General features: G+C 39.9%; 1 protein-coding gene across 2 annotated transcripts in view; it reads right to left on the bottom strand.

Moving 5' to 3' along the window:
- The window catches only part of LOC105213954 (uncharacterized), a 286,125-nt gene that overhangs the window by 3,882 nt on the left and 257,340 nt on the right, over window positions 1-24,903 (bottom strand). For both annotated transcript variants that reach the window (XM_029041474.2, XM_029041475.2), the window contains 3 exons: window positions 24,486-24,805; window positions 20,489-20,617; window positions 3,695-4,078 (listed from right to left, as the gene is read on the bottom strand). In XM_029041474.2, the coding sequence (XP_028897307.1) occupies window positions 3,695-4,078; window positions 20,489-20,617; window positions 24,486-24,805 (833 nt within the window). The remainder of the gene's footprint in view (window positions 1-3,694; window positions 4,079-20,488; window positions 20,618-24,485; window positions 24,806-24,903) is intronic.

Raw genomic sequence — 24,903 nt, 5'->3', positions numbered from 1 at the left:
TTTAATGTGTAGAAATTTGATTATCGTGATATGCCACTGATTTTCTACATTTTTTACATTTCAGTTTAAAAGCAAGACATAATATGCCAATTATGCTGACAAAATTTTATTAAGACATCTCATAAACTCACCGATATATATGGGTACCGGAAGTACTGAAATAATCATATTGGATATATGGGAGCTACCTGAAGAGACCCACGAATCCAATAACTTTTTTAGTAAATCACATTATACTATGAGAAATATTTGAACTTAATTTCGTTGAGATATCTCGTAAATTGATGCATATATAGGGTATGTAATCCAATCCAAGTATGGATATTTTCGTAACAGGTGTATGACGGCTACCTGAAGCGGCTCCCCGATTTCTCTGTTTTTTTTTTTGTAAAAAATTGTACTATATGTACTATGCCAATTCTTCTTCTTCTTGACTGTCGTAGACACCTCTTACGCGTTTATAGCCGAGTCCAAAACAGCGCGCCACGCATCTCTCCTTCTGGCAGTTTGGCGCCAATTGGTTATTCCAAGCGAAGCCAATTACTCAGACTTAATTTCATCAAGTTGCCTCAAAAATTTACTATTATAAGTGGTATTAAACCAACCGGAAGTAAGGAATCCACACTTTAGGGATGTATGGGAGCTATATGAAGGTATGCGAATTCTATTAATTTTTGGCACTACATGATACCATGCTATGCTAAGTATTATAACTAAATTTCATTAAAATATATCATAAACTCGCCGATATATACGATATTGAATCTAGAAATAAGTATCTACTCATAATAGATGTATGAGAGCTTCTTGAAAAGGTGCACCGTTTTCAATGATTTTTGATACCAAATTTAAGTATATTAAGTGTAACATTTATGCCCAATTTCATTCAGAGACTTTATATACTGTCAGAAATTCAATAGCCTTTTCGCACAGCAGCTAATTGATCAATTAACCGGCCTTTACTCGATTGATAGCCTTTTCACACAGCAGCTAATTGATCAATTAACCGGCATTTGCTCGATTAAAACGCTGATTTAGATCGATTTACCATACAAAATAAAAATCTACATTAATTTTTAATTGAATCGACTTGAAAATGAAATGCATCTCTGCGACAAACATCCTATTTGTAATTATATATATACGTTCTTTGGCTGCGAGTTTTTTTCACGCTACACGACGGTAGATGTCGCTGCTAATTAAAAAGTACCAATGATCAGCTACTTCTTCTGAAAAGCAAAAAAAAAATGTATAACAGCATGTTGATCGATCGATCAAGATCATGTAGATCGATTATCGAGTAGACGGCAGTGCGAAGGGCAAAAACTGATTTCTCAATTAAAATTTTAATTGATCGATTAATTTGGCTGTCTGAAAAAGCTAAAAGACATAAAGTGAAACGCATATTATGATATATGACTATGAAAATATATATAGGATATATGAAAACTAGCAAACATTGTGTAGTAATATCTCTCATATTTGGCTGATAGCTTGCTCATATCAGCATACGATATTATTACTATTGTACTAACATACTCTAGTTGCACAAAACTTTTCTACTCTCAGCACCACATTCTGCGTGTGTATGAAAAACAAAAAATACATCAACAGCAACTCAAAACCACAACTTAATGTGACCATTCCTACGTAAACTAAACACCAAATTTCCCCAGCGACTGCATTCGAGAGTTCGTCGAATATCCTGCCAGGCGAAATATGAAAAGGGACATGGCAGTCATGAGAGCGCAGCAGCGTTCTTATTTTTCTGTTACACCGACAAACTTTACAGTGGCGTTCAAAAAGTGCTCGTCCACTCGCATAATGCTCGCCTCATTTATTTGCAAAAGTTGCAAAAACAAAAACGAAAAGTAATTTTTTCTATATTGTTATTTTAGTTATCTATTTGTTAGCGGTTTTTTGTTTTATTTTATTTTATTTTTTTAATCTACGCAAAATGTTTATGCTCCCTATTGTTGTTGCACGCATTGTTGTTGATTTTGCAAAAATTGCAATTTTCATTTCTGCTCTATTTTACTTTGCGTTACTTTTGCTTTTGTTTTTGCTCATTCGTTGTAGTTTTCTGCGGTTTACTATTAACATTTTTGTTATTGCTGTTGTTGTTGTTATGCTCATGTAACTTCTGCCCAGCACCATCGACTCACTCGCCAAAGGGCAAAACATTTTCCAACTGACATTTGCTTTTTTACAGTTGTTTTTGTTGTTGCTTTGTTTTTTTTTTTTTGCTTCGCTCTCTCGCCTTAAGTCACTGCTACTTCCACTTTCAATTGGCATTTCCATGAGTTTGAGTGAGAAGTTGTTGTTGTTATAGTTCCATTACTTTTTGCTTTGGCAATTCGTTTAGTTGTTATTTCAGTTGTTGCTATTTTTGAGGCGTAGCTTGTTGACATTGCTAAATGAAATTGTTTTGCCCTCCGCATGCGAATTCAAATTGTTTTTATTGTGTGTTCGTTTACTTTCAAAATAATGCAAAGCATTTTTTTTGGATTGCAAACCCTTTTTTGCTCACAGAAAGTAATATAAATTGATAAAAGTAGTTAAGTAATGTGTTTTTTGTGAAAACAGTCCCTTTTAGTGGACCTAATATTCATAAAATAACTTTGGAGAGCAACAACGACTTGAAAATTAAAGAAAAGACACGGCTTCTGGCACTCAGAGACACACAATTTATGGAAGAGAGATAACTCTTAATACGCTGAATACAAAGAAACAGAAAATAAAGCGAGAAGAACATAAAACGAGTTTCCCGATGATCTGATATGTAGAAGACACTTCAAACTAGAGGCCTGCAGCGACGTATAGTTGGTTAAAAAAAAAAAACAAAAACCCTTAACTATACTGATTTACGGACTGACCAATACAGTCTTATGTCGCTTGAACTCCTAAACTGTCCAACAGAAAAATTGTTTAACCACCAAATCTCTCCATACATCCATTAATTTCCACGATATTTGGTCTGAAAACTGAATGTAATCTGTCTTTTTATGATCCAAGGACTGATTTATTTTCATCACAGTGACCTTGGTTCAATCCAATCTGCTACCCAAAATTGTAATTATCTTTTCATAAGACATGTGAGTACAGTACCTAATATCTAAATAGCATTACAACCATCTTTAGGATTTCTTCAAGACCTCAAGATCTCTCATAAGAAGCGAAGATAAGTACACTAGAAATCTAGCCAACCTAGTTTTGGCTCTTAAGTCTTCAAATCGAGCAGTAAGAAAGTCTCTTATTTTCAAATTAATTAATTAATTAATATTTTTTATTAATCAGAAGTTTGGAAATCAGAGACTTCCATTATTCATCTATTGAATACCGAGAATGATTAACTGGTCTGATATATGATCACACAGACTAAGATCAGTGAAGATCCCTTCCTTTCCTTATAAAATATAGCTAGTACCAGACTAACATTGGTCGACCCTGAGGAAAATAATTTTTTTAGACACAGAGACTACTAGTGGGACTCACAGAACTCATCAGTGATTCTTTGGAGAAGCCAAATTAAACCAAAAATATGAAGTTTTGAAAGTTATTCTTAAGATTAAATGGGAAATCTTGTAAATAGATTATGAAGAACAGCACTTCTGCAAAAAAACGCATTACGACTAAATTCTTCTTAGACCATTTTTTGAAAGGGATTTTCATATCAATTTATATTTCTACTCACCACATCTCCATAACCGCCTACCACGGACATACCATTCCCACCCGTGGGTGGTGATTGTGGCTGTTGATGTTGCTGCTGTTGTTGTTGCTGCGCTGCACACATTAGCGACGCAGCTGCCGCTGCCGAATGTGGCGGCATCCCCATACACACGAGGCCCCCACCAGCGGTCACCGTCTGCAGCAATCCATTGCTGCTAACCGGCACTGCAACATTCGGTGGCAGCGACTGCGATTGCGCAGCGCCGAGCACCTTGTGCGTGAATAACGGCGGTGCCGGAGTAAATGTGGCCAACTGCGAGGGATGTGACATGGTGACACCGGTTATGGTGGTTTGACCGCCAAACATGGGACTCGTCGAGTACATCGGATGATGAGCTAAATCGATCTGTGGAAAGTGTGTGGATAAAGAGAAGGAGGAAAGAAAGAGAAGACGAGTTGATGGTTGAATGAAATATGTATATTTTACAGATGTAAGTGTTTAACAAATATTAATGTGTTTTGATACCGTTGGTTCATTCAGTTTTGTTAGAAGATGTGTTGAATATACGTTGCGGCAACAACGGGCTATTTGTGAGGCTTACGTGCTGATTAGTTCTTGCGTTAAAGATTATGTGGAGAAATCTTTATTAATCTTTGTAATTTTTTTCTGTTATTTCCTATTTGTTAGTAACTATGTTGCTATTTGGTTTAAAATGCTTTTGTGAAATATGTTCTGAAGATAACGTGAAATGTATAATGATCTATATGGTTTGGAATAGAGCAGACTATTTTATTTTAATTCTGTATATTGCATGATTGTAAATTATATCTTCTTCTTCTATGTAACAAAAAATAAAAAGTCTTAAAAGATATAGATCAAACTAGTAAAAACGAATCTAATTGCGAATCAGAACGAGGAGAAATTTCAGAAACCCCTTAGTTTTCTGAACCCATGACCGCTCCTATTGCACCTAATTTGGATTTAGTTCGATGTTCTGAATAGATCTTTCATCTAGATTTTAATTTTTATTAAAAAGTGAATATGAGACGAAGCTTTTCTAATGATAACAACGTATGCAAGATATATACTCCTACTCGATCACAGTCTAAAAAGATAAGAATAAGCGAATGGTCCATCAATCAGGATATGTAGAAAAGATTAGACGATAGTAACAGAAATATGTAAGATATATAACATACAACCATCTAGTTGAGAGGATGCTAATATATGTATTCTTTATTAGAATTTTATATTCGCTCATCTATATTTCTATCTGAAGACCTAGAAGAACGAAAATATTTATTACATGTCTTTCATAGCTTTATTTGGTCATTTGTGAATCATTCTTTGTTGTACTCAAGAAACGGTGGGTCATACAACTGTCAAGCAATCTACGAGTAAATTAAGAATCTTCTAAGTAGATTATCGAAGACCCCAAGTTCGATATGGTCAATTGAGAGTCGACTATTATTCCAAAAAACGCGTCTCTGATCATCCATCTCTAGTAAAAACAACAACTAAAAATCTTCTGACTTGAAGCTGACTTCAGAACTAATCTCACGCTTCGAATCAAATATTAAGTTAAAATGCATGATGGTTTGCTGTTAGTATTCAAATTTGCATGCGTTTGTGTTGCTTCCCTTCTATAACAATGGTTTCGTGCAGCAATTTCATTTAAGCTAATTGAATGTACGAACATGAATTGTTTACGCAAAATTTCGGACAAAGTAATCATGAAATGTTTTACTTGCTAACTACATTTAAAATAATCAAATACAAGGCATGGATGTACACATATATATGTATGTGAGAGTGTGAGTAATAAACAGAAGTTGTAATTAAGATTAAAATTTCGCATTTTCTACAGACAAATATATGTAGGTGTATGTGTGAGAGATAAGTTGATATGCTGTCTTGGGTTATATTTGCTATTTATGCTGGAAATTAATTGAATATTACACTTAAGAAACTTATGGGAATCTCATAATTAATATTTTTCCGAATTTAGCGAAAATATATTTCTATTGTGTCGGCGCGTGATAATGTTCAAGTTTAGTATTTAGTGAAAATTATGGGAGATACAAATATTAAAGATCGAAAAAACCTCTGAAATTATCGCTCAACTCTATCAATCTCTATCACAATCTCACTTAATCTCTATTTCTATTTTTGTTTCCATCTCTATTTCTATTTATGTTTCCATCTCTATCTCTATCTCTATTTCTCTCTCTACCATCCATCTCTTTATCTATCTCTATCTCATCTCTTAATCTCCAAAAAATGATTAAACTCCGTTGAGCTTCCTCCAATATCCGCTTTTATAAATAGTTAAGTGTCACCTGATTTCATATACCCAATTATTATTGTAAGCGATATATGTATATTTTTCTCCCCTATCTATAATCATCCACCTAAGCAGCTTTACTAAATAACTTTCACGTCCCCATGCAAACATGCGAAAACAATTGCAAACGAAAAATGAAAAAAGCTCTAACCTCTGTGTAGTAATAAAAGCTCAAGTGGTTTTAAATGTACCGCTAATCTTTTATTTGTGCGACATGTGATTTTGCCACAGTGTTGAGGTGAAAGAAAATTATTTACAAATCTTTGTAAAATTACCCACATTATGAGGTACGAAAATCTACCACTATAACAACAACAACAACAATACTAAAGCAATAGTAATAACCACAAAGAGATTACAGTTTACTTGTATGCAACGAATATATGAAGTGCATTGTGGCGATACCAAATAGCGGACAACTGTAGAAATGTACTCGCTAGAAGGTGTGAGAGTTAAGGAAGTAAGGGAGTGCAATCGGAAGTGACGTTTGTGAATTTTTTTTATACCCAATGCAACTTATAGAATGGATGATATCGAGATTTTCAGGTTTTACTACGAAACCATGAGATTATGTATGTTGATTTATTCGAAGTTTGTTTTATCCAGCAAGTATTTGAAATACATGAAATTAAAGTATCGAGATCAGTTTGTCATTTGCCAAAAATAGTAAACGATAACCACTAAAAGTCGGACTTAAAATGAGAAGAGCATACCCAAATACTACGTTTCTTATACATTTACACCCGGTAAAGGTTTGAGATTAAGACGTCAGGAATAAGCATTATCTCTATAAGATCGAACACGTTTTTCACAAATGTATCAAAGATAGATGGAGAAATCTTCGATCCGGATCTCATCATATTGATACATTATAGAGTTTTCAGTCAGATGACAGTAATATGGCGAACCGTATCTAACGACAATACTCTGCGATATTTTTGGAGACTGTGGTCTGGACGACACCGATATGAAATATTTCAAAATGTATATCGTTGTTAAAAGTCTGTGGACTCTATTGACTGTTTTCCCAATCAAGTCCCAGTTTTCGGTATTATTGATGACAATGTTAGCTGCGGCACACTGCTTCAGTACTCTTTGGTTAGCGAACCAAAAAAAAAATTCTAAACGAAAGTCGATAGTCTATATAACCGTAGCGAATCCGGAGTTTTACTTGACCAAGCACTGTCAACTCGGCATTATTCTTCAAAATTATTTGTGGTTTTGTTTAAATGAACTGCGGTCAGCTATTGGCAAATTGAAGCAAGGCAATTTTTAGATTAAGACAAAGAATACATCCAACTACAAAAAAGAGAAGCTTCTTCAATTGATCTGGTTTTACTCCGAGTCAAGTAATAGGATGAATATAAGGAGATCGAAATCATCCCTAAGCTTAGCATAAAGTCAAGTTTGTGTGAAGGTCTTCCACAGACAAGATCTTTTATTGATGAATTGAGGTTCAAGCTTCACTTTTATTCGACTATATGAAAAGCAATGAGAGTGTGTAGACAGTAATTGGTATATTGTGAGTAACCAGCATTGTTTTAGTAGGATGGAGTCATATGTAGAAGTTCACGTAAGTGAGGAAAGTTTCTGACTGCCATTCACTTGGGAGTGGCCAGGAACGATTCTTTTACATGTGGCTCAAGCAGCTCACAACTTCCGGTCTTAGACCAAGTATCCTCTGGGTAGCCAACAGACATCCGTCTGGAAGCGAGCTAAAGTGAGAAGGCGAATCCCGCTTATGCGGTTGTGCGTAGGGCTTGGGACCCACCACATAAAAACGAATAACCAGTGAATAAGAAACACAGGCCTCGGATGAGAAACCCCCCTTTTGATGACGACCACGGCAAACGTATAAAGGACTATGATTTAAGGGCATGCACCTGGAATGTCCGGACCCTTAATTGGGAAGGTGCCTCTGCCCAGCTGGTTGATGTCCTCGTAAGAGTAAAGGCTGACATCACCGCAATCCAAGAAATGCGATGGACGGGACAAGGACGGAAGAAGGTGGGTCCTTGTGACATCTACTACAGCGGCCATATAAAGGAGCGCAAATTCGGTGTGGGATTCGTGGTGGGAGAGAGACTCCGTCGTCGAGTCCTGGCATTCACTCCGGTGGATGAACGTCTAGCCACAATCCGCATCAAAGCGAGGTTCTTCAACATATCGCTGATTTGCGCCCACGCCCCGACGGAAGAGAAGGACGATGTGACCAAAGATACCTTCTATGAGCGCCTAGAACGTACATATGAGCGCTGCCCCCGCCACGATGTCAAAATCGTGCTTGGCGATTTCAACGCTAGGGTGGGTAAAGAAGGTGTCTTTGGCACAACAGTCGGAAAATTCAGCCTCCATGACGAAACATCACCAAACGGTCTGAGGCTGATCGACTTCGCCGGGGCCCGAAATATGGTCATCTGTAGCACTAGATTCCAGCATAAGAAAATCCATCAAGCTACTTGGCTGTCCCCGGATCGAATCACTCGCAACCAGATCGATCATGTTGTGATAGATGGACGACATGTCTCCAGTGTTTTTGATGTGCGTACGCTTCGTGGTCCCAACATCGACTCGGACCACTATCTTGTAGCAGCTAAGATACGCACCCGCCTCTGTGTAGAAAAGCGCACACGTCAACAAACAGCTGCAACCGAAACCATTGGCTTTCGGAAAAGCCAAAAAAACAGCTGGTATGATGAGGATTGTCGTCTCGCGGTGGAGAGAAAACAGACTGCCTACCTCGCAATGTTGCGATCGACCGCAACACGAGCGGGATGGGAAAGATACCGAGAGCAGAAGAGGGAAGCGAGACGCATTTGCAGAAAAAGAAAGAAAGAGGCAGAAATGCGTGAGTATGAAGAGCTTGACAAGCTGGCCGACAGGGGTAATGCTCGAAAATTTTACGAAAAGATCCGGCGACTAACTGAAGGTTTCAAGACCGGAGCACACTCCTGTAGGACCCCCAGCGGTGATCTAGTGGTTGATGACCAGAGTATACTGTGTTTGTGGAGGGAACACTTCTCCAGCCTGCTGAATGGCAGTGAAAGTACAACACCAGGAGATGGCGAACCCGATTCCCCAATCGACGACGATGGAACAGATGTTCCATTGCCCGACCGTGAAGAAATTAGAATAGCAATTACCCGCTTGAAGAACAACAAGGCGGCGGGGGCCGATGGATTGCCGGCCGAGCTATTCAAATACGGCGGCGAAGAGCTGATAAGGTGCATGCATCAGCTTCTTTGCGAAATATGGTCGGAAGAAAGCATGCCCGACGATTGGAATCTCAGTGTACTCTGCCCAATCCACAAAAAGGGAGACCCCACAATCTGCGCCAACTATCGTGGGATAAGCCTCCTTAACATCGCTTATAAGGTTCTATCGAGCGTACTGTGTGAAAGACTAAAGCCCACCGTCAACAAACTGATTGGACCTTATCAGTGTGGCTTTAGACCTGGAAAATCAACAACTGACCAGATATTCACCATGCGCCAAATCTTGGAGAAGACCCGTGAAAAAAGGATCGACACACACCATCTATTTGTCGACTTTAAAGCTGCTTTCGACAGCACGAAAAGGAGCTGCCTTTATGCCGCGATGTCTGAATTTGGTATCCCCGCAAAACTAATACGGCTGTGTAAGTTGACGTTGAGCAACACCAAAAGCTCCGTCAGGATCGGGAAGGACCTCTCCGAGCCGTTCGATACCAAACGAGGTTTCAGACAAGGTGACTCGCTATCGTGCGACTTCTTTAACTTGATGCTGGAGAAAATTATAAGAGCTGCAGAGCTAAATAGAGAAGGTACAATCTTCTACAAGAGTGTACAGCTCCTGGCGTACGCCGATGATATTGATATCATCGGAAACAACACCCGCGCCGTTAGTTCTGCTTTTTCCCGCCTGGATAAGGAAGCGAAGCGAATGGGTCTGGTGGTGAACGAGGACAAGACGAAATATCTCCTGTCATCAAACAAACAGTCAGCGCATTCGCGTCTTGGCTCCCACGTCACTGTTGACAGTCATAACTTTGAAGTTGTAGATAATTTCGTATACCTAGGAACCAACATTAACACCGATAATAATGTCAGCCTTGAAATCCAACGCAGAATCACTCTTGCCAACAGGTGCTACTATGGACTGAGTAGGCAATTGAAAAGTAAAGTCCTCTCTCGACGAACAAAAACTAAACTCTACAAGTCCCTCATCATTCCCGTCCTACTTTATGGTGCAGAAGCGTGGACGGTGTCAACATCCGATGAGACGGCACTAGGAGTTTTCGAGAGAAAGGTTTTGCGGAAGATTTACGGTCCCTTAAACATTGGCAACGGCGAATACCGCAGAAGATGGAATGATGAGCTGTATGTGTTGTTCGACGACATAGACATAGTCCAGCGAATAAAAAGACAGCGGCTACGCTGGCTGGGTCATGTTGTTCGAATGGATGAAAGTGCCCCAGCTCTGAAAGTTTTCGATGCAGTACCCGCTGGTGGAAGCCGAGGAAGAGGGAGACCTCCACTCCGGTGGAAGGACCAGGTGGAGAAGGACCTGTCTTCACTTGGTATTACCAATTGGCGCCAAACCGCCAAAAGGAGAGATGCGTGGCGCACTGTTGTGGACTCGGCTATAACCGCGTAAGCGGTTTCTACGCCAGTTAAGTAAGTAAGCATTGTTTTAGTAGTTATTTATCATAAAAAGTGATAAAGTTGCATTAATTTATAGGAGTTAAAGGTTAGAGGTGGATTTGAAGATATCTTCGTATATTTTGTGTCATACTTAAGCAACTCACTGCTTTATCTACACCATGTTTGGACTATATTTTAAAGACGTTTTTCGAACTCGAGTTCCTTCAAACCTTTTTCGACAGATTTTTAACATCATTACTTCGTGGGTCTCCCGTATTTCAAAACAACGTTGATCTAAGAGTTATTCACGATTCTATCTAACTATAACTTTAACTTCAAGAGCCCTATGTCTACCCAATGCAACTTATAGAATGGATGATATCGAGATTTTCAGGTTTTACTACGAAACCATGAGATTATGTATGTTGATTTATTCGAAGTTTGTTTTATCCAGCAAGTATTTGAAATACATGAAATTAAAGTATCGAGATCAGTTTGTCATTTGCCAAAAATAGTAAACGATAACCACTAAAAGTCGGACTTAAAATGAGAAGAGCATACCCAAATACTACGTTTCTTATACATTTACACCCGGTAAAGGTTTGAGATTAAGACGTCAGGAATAAGCATTATCTCTATAAGATCGAACACGTTTTTCACAAATGTATCAAAGATAGATGGAGAAATCTTCGATCCGGATCTCATCATATTGATACATTATAGAGTTTTCAGTCAGATGACAGTAATATGGCGAACCGTATCTAACGACAATACTCTGCGATATTTTTGGAGACTGTGGTCTGGACGACACCGATATGAAATATTTCAAAATGTATATCGTTGTTAAAAGTCTGTGGACTCTATTGACTGTTTTCCCAATCAAGTCCCAGTTTTCGGTATTATTGATGACAATGTTAGCTGCGGCACACTGCTTCAGTACTCTTTGGTTAGCGAACCAAAAAAAAAATTCTAAACGAAAGTCGATAGTCTATATAACCGTAGCGAATCCGGAGTTTTACTTGACCAAGCACTGTCAACTCGGCATTATTCTTCAAAATTATTTGTGGTTTTGTTTAAATGAACTGCGGTCAGCTATTGGCAAATTGAAGCAAGGCAATTTTTAGATTAAGACAAAGAATACATCCAACTACAAAAAAGAGAAGCTTCTTCAATTGATCTGGTTTTACTCCGAGTCAAGTAATAGGATGAATATAAGGAGATCGAAATCATCCCTAAGCTTAGCATAAAGTCAAGTTTGTGTGAAGGTCTTCCACAGACAAGATCTTTTATTGATGAATTGAGGTTCAAGCTTCACTTTTATTCGACTATATGAAAAGCAATGAGAGTGTGTAGACAGTAATTGGTATATTGTGAGTAACCAGCATTGTTTTAGTAGGATGGAGTCATATGTAGAAGTTCACGTAAGTGAGGAAAGTTTCTGACTGCCATTCACTTGGGAGTGGCCAGGAACGATTCTTTTACATGTGGCTCAAGCAGCTCACAACTTCCGGTCTTAGACCAAGTATCCTCTGGGTAGCCAACAGACATCCGTCTGGAAGCGAGCTAAAGTGAGAAGGCGAATCCCGCTTATGCGGTTGTGCGTAGGGCTTGGGACCCACCACATAAAAACGAATAACCAGTGAATAAGAAACACAGGCCTCGGATGAGAAACCCCCCTTTTGATGACGACCACGGCAAACGTATAAAGGACTATGATTTAAGGGCATGCACCTGGAATGTCCGGACCCTTAATTGGGAAGGTGCCTCTGCCCAGCTGGTTGATGTCCTCGTAAGAGTAAAGGCTGACATCACCGCAATCCAAGAAATGCGATGGACGGGACAATGACGGAAGAAGGTGGGTCCTTGTGACATCTACTACAGCGGCCATATAAAGGAGCGCAAATTCGGTGTGGGATTCGTGGTGGGAGAGAGACTCCGTCGTCGAGTCCTGGCATTCACTCCGGTGGATGAACGTCTAGCCACAATCCGCATCAAAGCGAGGTTCTTCAACATATCGCTGATTTGCGCCCACGCCCCGACGGAAGAGAAGGACGATGTGACCAAAGATACCTTCTATGAGCGCCTAGAACGTACATATGAGCGCTGCCCCCGCCACGATGTCAAAATCGTGCTTGGCGATTTCAACGCTAGGGTGGGTAAAGAAGGTGTCTTTGGCACAACAGTCGGAAAATTCAGCCTCCATGACGAAACATCACCAAACGGTCTGAGGCTGATCGACTTCGCCGGGGCCCGAAATATGGTCATCTGTAGCACTAGATTCCAGCATAAGAAAATCCATCAAGCTACTTGGCTGTCCCCGGATCGAATCACTCGCAACCAGATCGATCATGTTGTGATAGATGGACGACATGTCTCCAGTGTTTTTGATGTGCGTACGCTTCGTGGTCCCAACATCGACTCGGACCACTATCTTGTAGCAGCTAAGATACGCACCCGCCTCTGTGTAGAAAAGCGCACACGTCAACAAACAGCTGCAACCGAAACCATTGGCTTTCGGAAAAGCCAAAAAAACAGCTGGTATGATGAGGATTGTCGTCTCGCGGTGGAGAGAAAACAGACTGCCTACCTCGCAATGTTGCGATCGACCGCAACACGAGCGGGATGGGAAAGATACCGAGAGCAGAAGAGGGAAGCGAGACGCATTTGCAGAAAAAGAAAGAAAGAGGCAGAAATGCGTGAGTATGAAGAGCTTGACAAGCTGGCCGACAGGGGTAATGCTCGAAAATTTTACGAAAAGATCCGGCGACTAACTGAAGGTTTCAAGACCGGAGCACACTCCTGTAGGACCCCCAGCGGTGATCTAGTGGTTGATGACCAGAGTATACTGTGTTTGTGGAGGGAACACTTCTCCAGCCTGCTGAATGGCAGTGAAAGTACAACACCAGGAGATGGCGAACCCGATTCCCCAATCGACGACGATGGAACAGATGTTCCATTGCCCGACCGTGAAGAAATTAGAATAGCAATTACCCGCTTGAAGAACAACAAGGCGGCGGGGGCCGATGGATTGCCGGCCGAGCTATTCAAATACGGCGGCGAAGAGCTGATAAGGTGCATGCATCAGCTTCTTTGCGAAATATGGTCGGAAGAAAGCATGCCCGACGATTGGAATCTCAGTGTACTCTGCCCAATCCACAAAAAGGGAGACCCCACAATCTGCGCCAACTATCGTGGGATAAGCCTCCTTAACATCGCTTATAAGGTTCTATCGAGCGTACTGTGTGAAAGACTAAAGCCCACCGTCAACAAACTGATTGGACCTTATCAGTGTGGCTTTAGACCTGGAAAATCAACAACTGACCAGATATTCACCATGCGCCAAATCTTGGAGAAGACCCGTGAAAAAAGGATCGACACACACCATCTATTTGTCGACTTTAAAGCTGCTTTCGACAGCACGAAAAGGAGCTGCCTTTATGCCGCGATGTCTGAATTTGGTATCCCCGCAAAACTAATACGGCTGTGTAAGTTGACGTTGAGCAACACCAAAAGCTCCGTCAGGATCGGGAAGGACCTCTCCGAGCCGTTCGATACCAAACGAGGTTTCAGACAAGGTGACTCGCTATCGTGCGACTTCTTTAACTTGATGCTGGAGAAAATTATAAGAGCTGCAGAGCTAAATAGAGAAGGTACAATCTTCTACAAGAGTGTACAGCTCCTGGCGTACGCCGATGATATTGATATCATCGGAAACAACACCCGCGCCGTTAGTTCTGCTTTTTCCCGCCTGGATAAGGAAGCGAAGCGAATGGGTCTGGTGGTGAACGAGGACAAGACGAAATATCTCCTGTCATCAAACAAACAGTCAGCGCATTCGCGTCTTGGCTCCCACGTCACTGTTGACAGTCATAACTTTGAAGTTGTAGATAATTTCGTATACCTAGGAACCAACATTAACACCGATAATAATGTCAGCCTTGAAATCCAACGCAGAATCACTCTTGCCAACAGGTGCTACTATGGACTGAGTAGGCAATTGAAAAGTAAAGTCCTCTCTCGACGAACAAAAACTAAACTCTACAAGTCCCTCATCATTCCCGTCCTACTTTATGGTGCAGAAGCGTGGACGGTGTCAACATCCGATGAGACGGCACTAGGAGTTTTCGAGAGAAAGGTTTTGCGGAAGATTTACGGTCCCTTAAACATTGGCAACGGCGAATACCGCAGAAGATGGAATGATGAGCTGTATGTGTTGTTCGACGACATAGACATAGTCCAGCGAATAAAAAGACAGCGGCTACGCTGGCTGGGTCATGTTGTTCGAATGGATGAAAGTGCCCCAGCTCTGAAAGTTTTCGATGCAGTACCCGCTGGTGGAAGCCGAGGAAGAGGGAGACCTCCACTCCGGTGGAAGGACCAGGTGGAGAAGGACCTGTCTTCACTTGGTATTACCAATTGGCGCCAAACCGCCAAAAGGAGAGATGCGTGGCGCACTGTTGTGGACTCGGCTATAACCGCGTAAGCGGTTTCTACGCCAGTTAAGTAAGTAAGCATTGTTTTAGTAGTTATTTATCATAAAAAGTGATAAAGTTGCATTAATTTATAGGAGTTAAAGGTTAGAGGTGGATTTGAAGATATCTTCGTATATTTTGTGTCATACTTAAGCAACTCACTGCTTTATCTACACCATGTTTGGACTATATTTTAAAGACGTTTTTCGAACTCGAGTTCCTTCAAACCTTTTTCGACAGATTTTTAACATCATTACTTCGTGGGTCTCCCGTATTTCAAAACAACGTTGATCTAAGAGTTATTCACGATTCTATCTAACTATAACTTTAACTTCAAGAGCCCTATGTCTATGGTGCACTGGGTATAATTTTATAAAAAAAAGGATTATTTTACTACTCTTCAAATATGTAGAAAAGTGCACAGAGTGTTTTTAGCAAATATTTGTATTTCAGTAGGTGTGGCAGGCTAGGTGTCGCATTGTTTTACTACAACAAACGCTGTGCGTCGGGTCGGTGTAAGAGTGTATGAGTATGTGTGTGTGTGTTCCAGAAATGTAATATGCTTGTTGAACAATAAAACTCAGATTTCGAAATTCTATTGCAATTTTAGTGTGATAAAAATGCTATATTAAACCAAAACAGAGTAGAAAACAAAAAAAATATAACAACAACAACAAAAAAAATTAAATCATAATAGCAAAGCTGGCGAAAGGAACAGACATACACATGGAAAGACAGAGAGATGAGGACTAAATGGCATGGCAAACGCTTGCATGGCAGTGCAAACCCCATTTTGAGTGTGTGTGTGTGCGTTTGTTTGTATGTGGTGGCGCAGCCAGTGGCTTTGTTTTCATTTATATGCCATTGTTCGTGTGTGTGTCTTTAGTATTGTTGGTGCAGGCGACAGGACATGGCAGGACAACTGAAATTGCAATCTAACTTGCTAAGCAACACCATTGTGTACTCATATTACAACAATGAAACAACAGCAACAACAACAACAGCAGCAAACAACCAAGCAAGCATTATATGCACACAATACCGTTAGGCGAAACAAATGAAAAACAAGCAAGCAAAAGTGCAATGCGTAGTGAAGTGAAGTCGCTGCACGTTGTTTGTTGTTGTTCTTGTTGTATGTCTGTGTGCGTGTGTGGCGAGATTGTGTGCCAAACGGTAAACTTTTGCTGCACGCTAGCGCTTCACGTTACCCGCAATCAGACCACAACAGCCAGGACAAACAGGCGGAGCTTAGGCGGCTATATGTATGTATGCTTCTGTGTGTGTGCGTGAAAGTGCACGTTTGTTCATGTATGTGCGTGTTTGTTGCTTAGCTCCTGCGGCAGCTTGCGGATATGGCAGTGATCGAGTGCAGGATGCTGCTGTTGCTGATGCTACGGCGCGTTAGCAATTGCAAGAAAAAATAAAAACAACAACAACAATAACACGCAAATAAAAGCACGAGCAAGCGCTTGCAATTGTGCGAACAACAAAATTGTGTGCGATTATTATTGTTGTTGTTGTTGTTGCTACTAGTATTATAACCGTTGTTCTTTACGTGCTGACTTTCGAACGACACACCGTTTATTTGTTGTTGTTTCTACACTACTGGCGGCCAACGCTTCTTTATTGCTATTTATGCCTTTCACTATGTACTCATTTCTGTGTGCGCGTGTCTATTTGTTGTAATGCAATAGATAATAATAAATTTTTAGCTTAAGGGCTTAAACTTTCAAATGCCGTGTTTGGTAAATAAATAAGCTCTACTGCGGCGCAACTTCGGCATTGCTGCATTCTGTTGAAGTCAATTGGCGACCGCTGAGCCACTCGAAGCGTAGGAAATATGTATGTGTGAGTGCGTTCGAGTATTAAGTGTAGTTATTGGTGGTCACATAATATAAGTATGTCCTTATACATGTATATAAATGTACAATGTGCGCAGAAAAGTATGTTATCTAGAACAAATGCTTCTAGTGAATTGTAAATTATATCGGGTCTAGTGACAGTTAGTGTGGAGGTTATGCCATAATATATAAATAGAGAAACATTTACCTAAATAACTACTATTTTTAATGATGATTTATAATACAATATAATATAAGGTTGCCTACATTTACTCGCATTTCGTCGGGCATCTAAACGTTGCCTACATTTAGGCGCATTTTCTCGAATATTACCAATCAAAGCCGTACAACTATTATAACCACTAAACGTTGCCTACCATTAGGTTAATAATTAAACTTTAGTTAAGTCGCACAGATATTGTCATTTTAATGAGCTTATAGCAGATAATCAAATATTATTTAATAATACATTTGATATGTATGACATTTGGAGAAACATGTGCAAACACTTGATATGTATGACATTTGGAGAAACATGTGCAATATTTAATTTGTAACTAAACAGATTAGGTGAGCAAATTCATTAATAAATACAGCTGTGGCTGAAAAAGTAAACTCATTGAAACTAAAATTTGTATTAAGAAGTTCGCAAAACTAGAAATGGATTCAACCGGACGATTCTTAAAGAATACGATACTAAACGGAAGATTAACATACAAAAGCATCAATAATTTACTTATCGGCTAAGGAAAGTGTGTTAAAATGGTTTGTAGGGAAATGCAAATAGTTTATGAGAACTTTTGTGAAGTTAAGAGAGGTCTTCTATAATAATAAAGTTAGGTATAATTTGAAGATTCACTAGCACTACCGTACAGTGTCATTATTTTAGGTTGGCACACAAATATCTCCCTTCCTCTTTTTTGCTCTTTATTCAATGCTTTATAAAAAGTGTTACAGTGATCGGATTTAGTTCAAATATGCGCCGTTTCGTTCGATAATCTGTTTCGATCTAGACGGCAATTTCATAATAACCCCCTCATAGAAGTCCCTCTCCTTATTTGCGAAGAACTCGGACAGCCACTTTTCACAAGCCTCTATTGAGTTCAACTTTACACCACCAAGGGCGTTCGCAATGGACAGGAACAGTTGGTAATCACTTGGCGCTATGTCCAGGCTATATGGTGGATGCCATAAAACCTCCCATTCGAGCTCTGGTAGCTTCTGACGAGTCATTAACAAAGTGTGTGGTCTGGCGTTGTTCTGGTGAAACACTAAACCCTTCCTGTTGGCCAATTTTGGACGCTTCTGGTCGATCGCTTGCTTCAAGCGGTCCAGTTGTTCGCAGCAGATGATAGAATTAAGACCAGCTCATGGTCTTTCGCCGGCTGGCTTATCCATGATGTCGTTTTCATCCGCTCTGAATCGTCGAAACCATTCCTCCGCAGTTCGAGTAAGGGGAGTACCATCTTCCAAAACAACATTAATCTCACGGAACGTTTCTCTAGCGGATTTGCCTTTAACGAAGGAAAACTTCAAAATAGCGCGAATTTCGGCGTTAGTGAACTCCAAGTTTACACGTCTATAACTGTTGAACGCAATATATACACTCTAATCATGCATAGCATCGTTTTGTAGGTTATGTCAACACCTTTCGAAGATGCATACTATTGCCAGATACGAGCTCTGTAGCGCTTTATACATAGCCACGAATTTCAAAAGACAAAAAGGCGGAAGGGAGATATTTGCCAACCTTATATTTCTTTCGATTAATATTTCGCATTTTTTGAAAACATTAACTTTTTTGTAGGCTTCTAAAAATAATATCACAGTATTTTTGAAATATTTTGGGTTGCCATTTCATACCATAGCCCTTATGAAGACTTTACCGAAATTTAAAATTTGTTGTTGATTTTTCCACATATTAGATATTCGAACATGACACCATTATATCAAAAAAATATATGATGAAATTGCATTGAGCTAATAAATATGCGCGTGATTTTATGAACTCGTGAAACGGCAACAATGTAGTAAACTCGGCCTAAAGGTATGCTAACTCTCTTCATCATTGATTAATCCTTTGAAAAGTACTTTTGTAATTCCAGCTTTCTTTTTAAACACTCATTTTGAAAATCTTCTTTCCCCCCTCATAACCTCCGAAAGTAGTACAATAGTAGTGTCTATAAATCTCTATTAGATATAAATTTCCCAATCACTTGTTTTCCCGCTTGGGTACATGCCCTAACTGCTACGCACTCACTCACCATTATTGCAAACGTAATAAATTGCTGTTAAAGTGGAATGGAATTCAAGCGAGTTTATACGGAAATGAAGATAAATTATGAGGGTACGTGTTTAGTGGTTGATCTCGCTCTCGCTCCCTCTCATACACTCCCACTCGCTTTCTCTTTTTCTCTCTCGCCAGTCGCCAAACTGTATTCTATCAATGGTGGTCTACTTGCAGTTCTGTGTTTGATTGTGGCACAACAAGTCGTTGTAGTTCGATTGTATTTCTCGTGTTTCTGTTGTTGTTGTTTCTTGCTGATATCCAGACAATCACAATTTCGCTTCAAATTTCTGTACAATCAATTTTAGTTCTGCTGCAATTGATCAGGATATCATGGCTATCAAATTTAGTGCTAGTTTCCGTTTCAGTGGTGAGTTGTTGGTTGTGGTGAGGGGAGTGAAGGACTGAAGGAGGAGAGAGAAGAACTCATTTATGAAGTGACCTGCGTTTAGATAACTAAATGGTTTTAAGAGGAACCTTTCCATATAACATAATATCTCTCTAACGTTTCCTAAAGGGATTTACATTCGTAGAAGAGATTCTTTAAATATATTTTTGACCAGGATCCGGTTTCAAAACAACTATTAGGTATCCACAAATTCTATAATATTTTGAGTATACCAAATTAGCCGCCTTAGTAGCAGCTATAACCCACTTATACACCGAATTTTACACTGCATAGAAATCCCATTAAGATAATCACACAAAGACCGACCCTCACTTTCTCTTCTCGTCTTCTGCAAATAACAGTACATTCTGTAGTCGCTCGTTAACCCATTTTATTGCTGCACATTCAATTATATTGTTTTTCACTTGACCTAAGCATTGCTTTAGCTAATCCCATTTATCTATGAGGCTATTAATTTGAAATATTTCACTAAGCTTACATACATACATACATTCCTCTTCAAATATATATAACGGTATATACATAATCGGCTATAATCGCTTAAAGCGGTTCCTACGCCAAATATATATATATATATATATATACATTTATATAGTATTATATACTCATGCTGTGTTTATTGTTTTTCTATCCTTAAGAGAGTATTTTTTGTTATCATTTTATCATTCACACCCGTGTCGAGCGTCCGGCCACATAAGCTACTGCCGTTGTTGTTGCTGCCGCTGCCTGCACTAACGGATGTGTACTGGTTGTGTTGTTGTTGTGTGTTTGTTGTTTAGGCCATTGTATGGCGATTTCTTCGAACTCGGTCGGACTATCATCGTCCATCATTTTTATTACCTGTGAATAGATGTTCGGTTCGGCTCGTTTCAGTTCCGTTTGTCGTGGACGTCCCAATGTGGCGCTGCAGTAAGGCGTCATGCGTGGTCCATTACCTGGGCCAGCCAATTCGGCGTAGGTTAAATCAGTCTGTGGAAGAGAGAGAGAGAGGGAGAAAATTAGTATGAGAAAACTTAAGAGAATATACATATTTCTTGTAAAATTCGTTTTTTAAATCTACCTAATTGGATTAATAATAAAGGTCCTAAAGCTATTTCAGGACACCACCGCATACCGGTAGTTTCTTTGTCTCAGTTTTTGTGCTTCCGAAATTCCAAGTGAATTCAAGATGTTCCGAAATTGGTCTTTCCAAAATCTTGAATGACGTCCGGAGAGTCTATAACTTTTCGAACAGCACAATAGTGATTGGGGGCAGATGTTCCTCCTTACCCACTCCCTTGAAGAATATGTGTACGGAATAGCATAAGAACCGAATTTTTGGAATTCCCGTCATTTTGTGAAGAACCAGAAAAGGCATGCTGTGAGATTTGGTAGTCAAATTGTGCCGTACGAAAATATATTGGAATCGGCAGGAACTTAATTCTGTTAACTTTTTAATTCGGTCTTTGCACTAGGAAGTTGCTTGTCCGAGGACCTTATGAATGGACGATAAATTCTTATGCTTTAATATAGATCTTTGAAATGGGTTCTACAGAGCTTCTCCTTTTGATATTTTTGAGGTTGTTTAGAAGAAGAAGTGACTCTGCTTAGAAACTGTGGTAATGTATGCAAGAGGTGGAAAGAACCGACTGAGGCTGAAAGTCAGTCTTATCGACTCACCAGAGGAGATTATTACAACAGATGGAAGGATAGTCCATAAGACTGTTCCCAAGATAGGTCAGTTCGCATAATCTCAATGATCCGAATTGTCGGTTCTAACAAGAAAAATGCATAGCCGGGAAATTTGTTCAAGATAGTTCAGAGAATTAGAGCGCAACGGTTACTTTTTCTGGGTACAGTATCGCTTATCAAAAAATAGAGAGTTTTAGCCGAACTGAAAGCCAACAAATTTTTTAGGAGACTTTTTTTGTCAGACTCCGTCTGAATCCTCGATCCATATGTAATATTATTGCAGCATATTTCGCCGAATTTCCAAATTACTTAGTCCATTACATGGTAGAACCATAAATTCAAAACTAAATTTAACAGTTAATTAACATTCATTAGAGGCTACGAACAATACAGAAGAAAGAAAAACAGATAAACCACCGAAAATGCAACGCTAATGCACCGTTACAAAATCCACTGTACATTTCACACTTTGCGCCTAAATGAAGTGCCGCTGAAAGGTCACTCTGGGCGTGGTTATCAAAGGAGCGCACCATGCAATTAGAAGTAAGTATGTGTGGGAGTGTATCAACCTACTAAAGCGTCCCAAAAAGCAGTGATAAAATGGAAATGGCATAGAACTGCGCGTGAAATATCCTTCCAAAGCGCGAACAATGCGATATTAACCATGGAAATTATGAGCACGATAAACAAGCGCTTTCAATGTATGGTGCGAAATACGCCAGTGGGAGCACATAAAGGGCGCCGGCCGCAATGACAATGCCGCCCCACCGTCGCCTTCAATTGCACTCCCACGACCAAAGAGAGGCAACAGCGGACGCGAGTGTCTGGCCACATTACTGGCGTGGCATTGTTACTGTTGCTTCGCAAAGTGATTGAAAATGCATTTGGCCGCAACACGGAGTGATGCAACACAGCGCTACAATCTTACAATAGGCAGCTGTTACTCATAGATGCACAGTGTGCAATAAGTGTAGCAGCATTTTGGGCGCGCACACACAGAGTGCTGCAGATGCGTTGCTCATTGCTGGCAGCCCACAGCCATCAACGACATCCGACGCGCCGGTTTGTTCATTTCCTGTTAAATGTTAGACCCATATGGCACACACACAGAGATACGGCTACATTTGCACTCACAGACACAGCCACATGGAAGCTGTGCAAATTGCTGACTTGCAGCACAACTTGCATTAATGAAAGCGAAGCTTTCCGAGAATTTTCAATAAACCACATTGCAGTGTGTCAATGCAGCCGGTATTCTCCGTAGCTGATGTGTCTTATTGGCGTATTCGTTGAAGATTTGGACATTGACGGCGCGTAATCAGACGTGAATTGCATGGTTTCGTGCATTATTAACAGTAATTATAACTGTAATCTATGCTCTTGAAGACTTGAAGGTGTTAAATTGTGATGCATAATTTGGTAGGTTAGAATTTGAAATGTTGGTAGTGAAAGCTGAAATTTATTTTGGAGTTAGTAATTCACTTGTTCAGTATTTCAGCTTTGAAATATATTCAAGTCATCCTAGATGTAGGCAACATATTTTTAAATAAAAAGTAATAGCACATAAAAACGTTGCCTACGATTAGGCGCATTAAATACGAATAACCAAATAAATTTAAAACAGATACTTGTTGCAAAAACTGAATTCTAACACCGGAATAGTTTTCTAAAGATTTTTTTTTCTTTAAACAATATTGGAGGTTTGATTTTATCTGCCATTACAGGCAAGTAATCTCAAAAGTCTCAGATTTCTTCTCGACCGAAACCTATTACCGGTGGTGTTCGCGGGTCTGTTTGGTCGGATAACGAGTCTGATAAGTATTAGGTAGCGGAAGCTTGTCTATATTCCCAGGCCATACCATACTATTTTCACACACTGGATAAAGAAAAGTCTACATAATGGAGAATGAACAGGAATTTCCCAGCTTATGATCTCGTTTATGATGAAGATATCTGTGGGATGCATAGATCTTTCGGATAATGAGAATTTTGGGATGAAGTGTCCTATGGGATGAAGAGATCTTTCGGATGAAGAGATCTTTAGAATAAAGAGATCTTTCGGGTGAAGAGATCTTTCGGATGAAGAGATCTTTAGGATAAAGAGATAGATCTTGATCTTTGGGAGAGACCTTTGGGATGAGATGAAGAGACCTTTAGAACAATGATGCCTTTGGGATGAAGAGATCTTTGGGATAGACCATTGGGATGAAGAGGCCTTTCAGATGAAGAGAACTTTAAGATGGAAATATTTTTTTGGGATGAAGAGATCTTTGGAATAAACTTTTGGAATAGAAGAGATGAAGAGACATTTATGATAAAGATGCCTTTGGGATGAAGATCTTTCGGAGAGACCATTGGAGTGAAGAGGCCTTTCAGGTGAAGACACGTTTACGATAAAAATGTTTTTGGAATGAAGAAATTTTTCGGATGAAGAGATCTTTGGAATAGACTTTTGGGATGAAGAGGTCTTTGAGATGAAGATACCGTTATGATTGAAGATGTCTTTGTGATGAAGATATCTTTCAAATGAATCTCGTATATTTGCCGAGATCTCGGTCACATACTCTTACGAATTATGATAGATCAGTCAGAGACATCATTCTGACTCCCAAAACTATCTTCAGAAAATAACAATTCGAATTTCAATGCGAAATCCATTCGAAACTAATTAGAACGCGCAACATCATATCTAAAATACCGTTATAAATGAGTTAGGGCATTTTTCACGCTAAGAATCCAAACAATGCTAAGCGAATCGATGCAATCGTGAACAAACAAAAGAACAATGGACCAATGTGTTTGGGATTATCAATTCTCCAAATGACAGCCGAAACCGCCGAACAACACCGTCGTATAGCTAAATCGACCATATTTTGTTGTCAGCCACCACATGCGGCAGCCAAATGTGGCAACATCCATGCGCAACGGTGATAAATTTCTAAGCTACACAGTGCCGGCAATAAATAAGCACGACTTGAGTACCGCTTTAGTGACGCGGTGTATGGAAAAGGTGCGGTGCATTGTGGCAGCAAAGCTGGATTAGCGGTGCTGCTGGTAATGGCTCGGCCTATTTGGCGACAATTGGCACGGGCTGCGGTTTGCTTTCGAGCTTTATTGGGCTACATTTGTTTGTATAAATGTGCATATGTGTGTTTGTGGTACGCACCTTATTTAGTTGCTGCTGCGACTGTTGTTGCTGCTGCGCATATCCGCCCATTTTGCTCACCGGTATCAGCGCATTATAGTGTATATACTGGCCATGCGGCGGTGGTGGCGGTTGTTGCTGGTGTTGCTGCTGTTGTTGGTGTTGTTGTTGCAATTGTTGCAAATGCTGCGCAGCGGACTTCTTATCGACAACAGCATATGTGGGCATTATATGATCATATGTGGATGAGGTGATGACAGCATTCTGCTCCGCCAACGCTGCTGTGGCATAGGCGCGATTATGTCCTTTGGTGGTCCACTCCTCGTCATCGTCACGACCATCTAAACACACGTACAAACAAAACATAGAAAGAGAGGGAGACACAAGCCCAAACAAGTAAGCATTAATTGCAATTTCGAATATGTGTGTCTGTATATAC

The sequence above is a fragment of the Zeugodacus cucurbitae genome, chromosome 6 (genome assembly GCF_028554725.1).
Source record: "Zeugodacus cucurbitae isolate PBARC_wt_2022May chromosome 6, idZeuCucr1.2, whole genome shotgun sequence".
Classification (NCBI taxonomy): domain Eukaryota; kingdom Metazoa; phylum Arthropoda; class Insecta; order Diptera; family Tephritidae; genus Zeugodacus; species Zeugodacus cucurbitae.
Note: the sequence above shows the minus strand (reverse complement) of the source record. Positions and strands in the feature narration are given on the sequence as shown.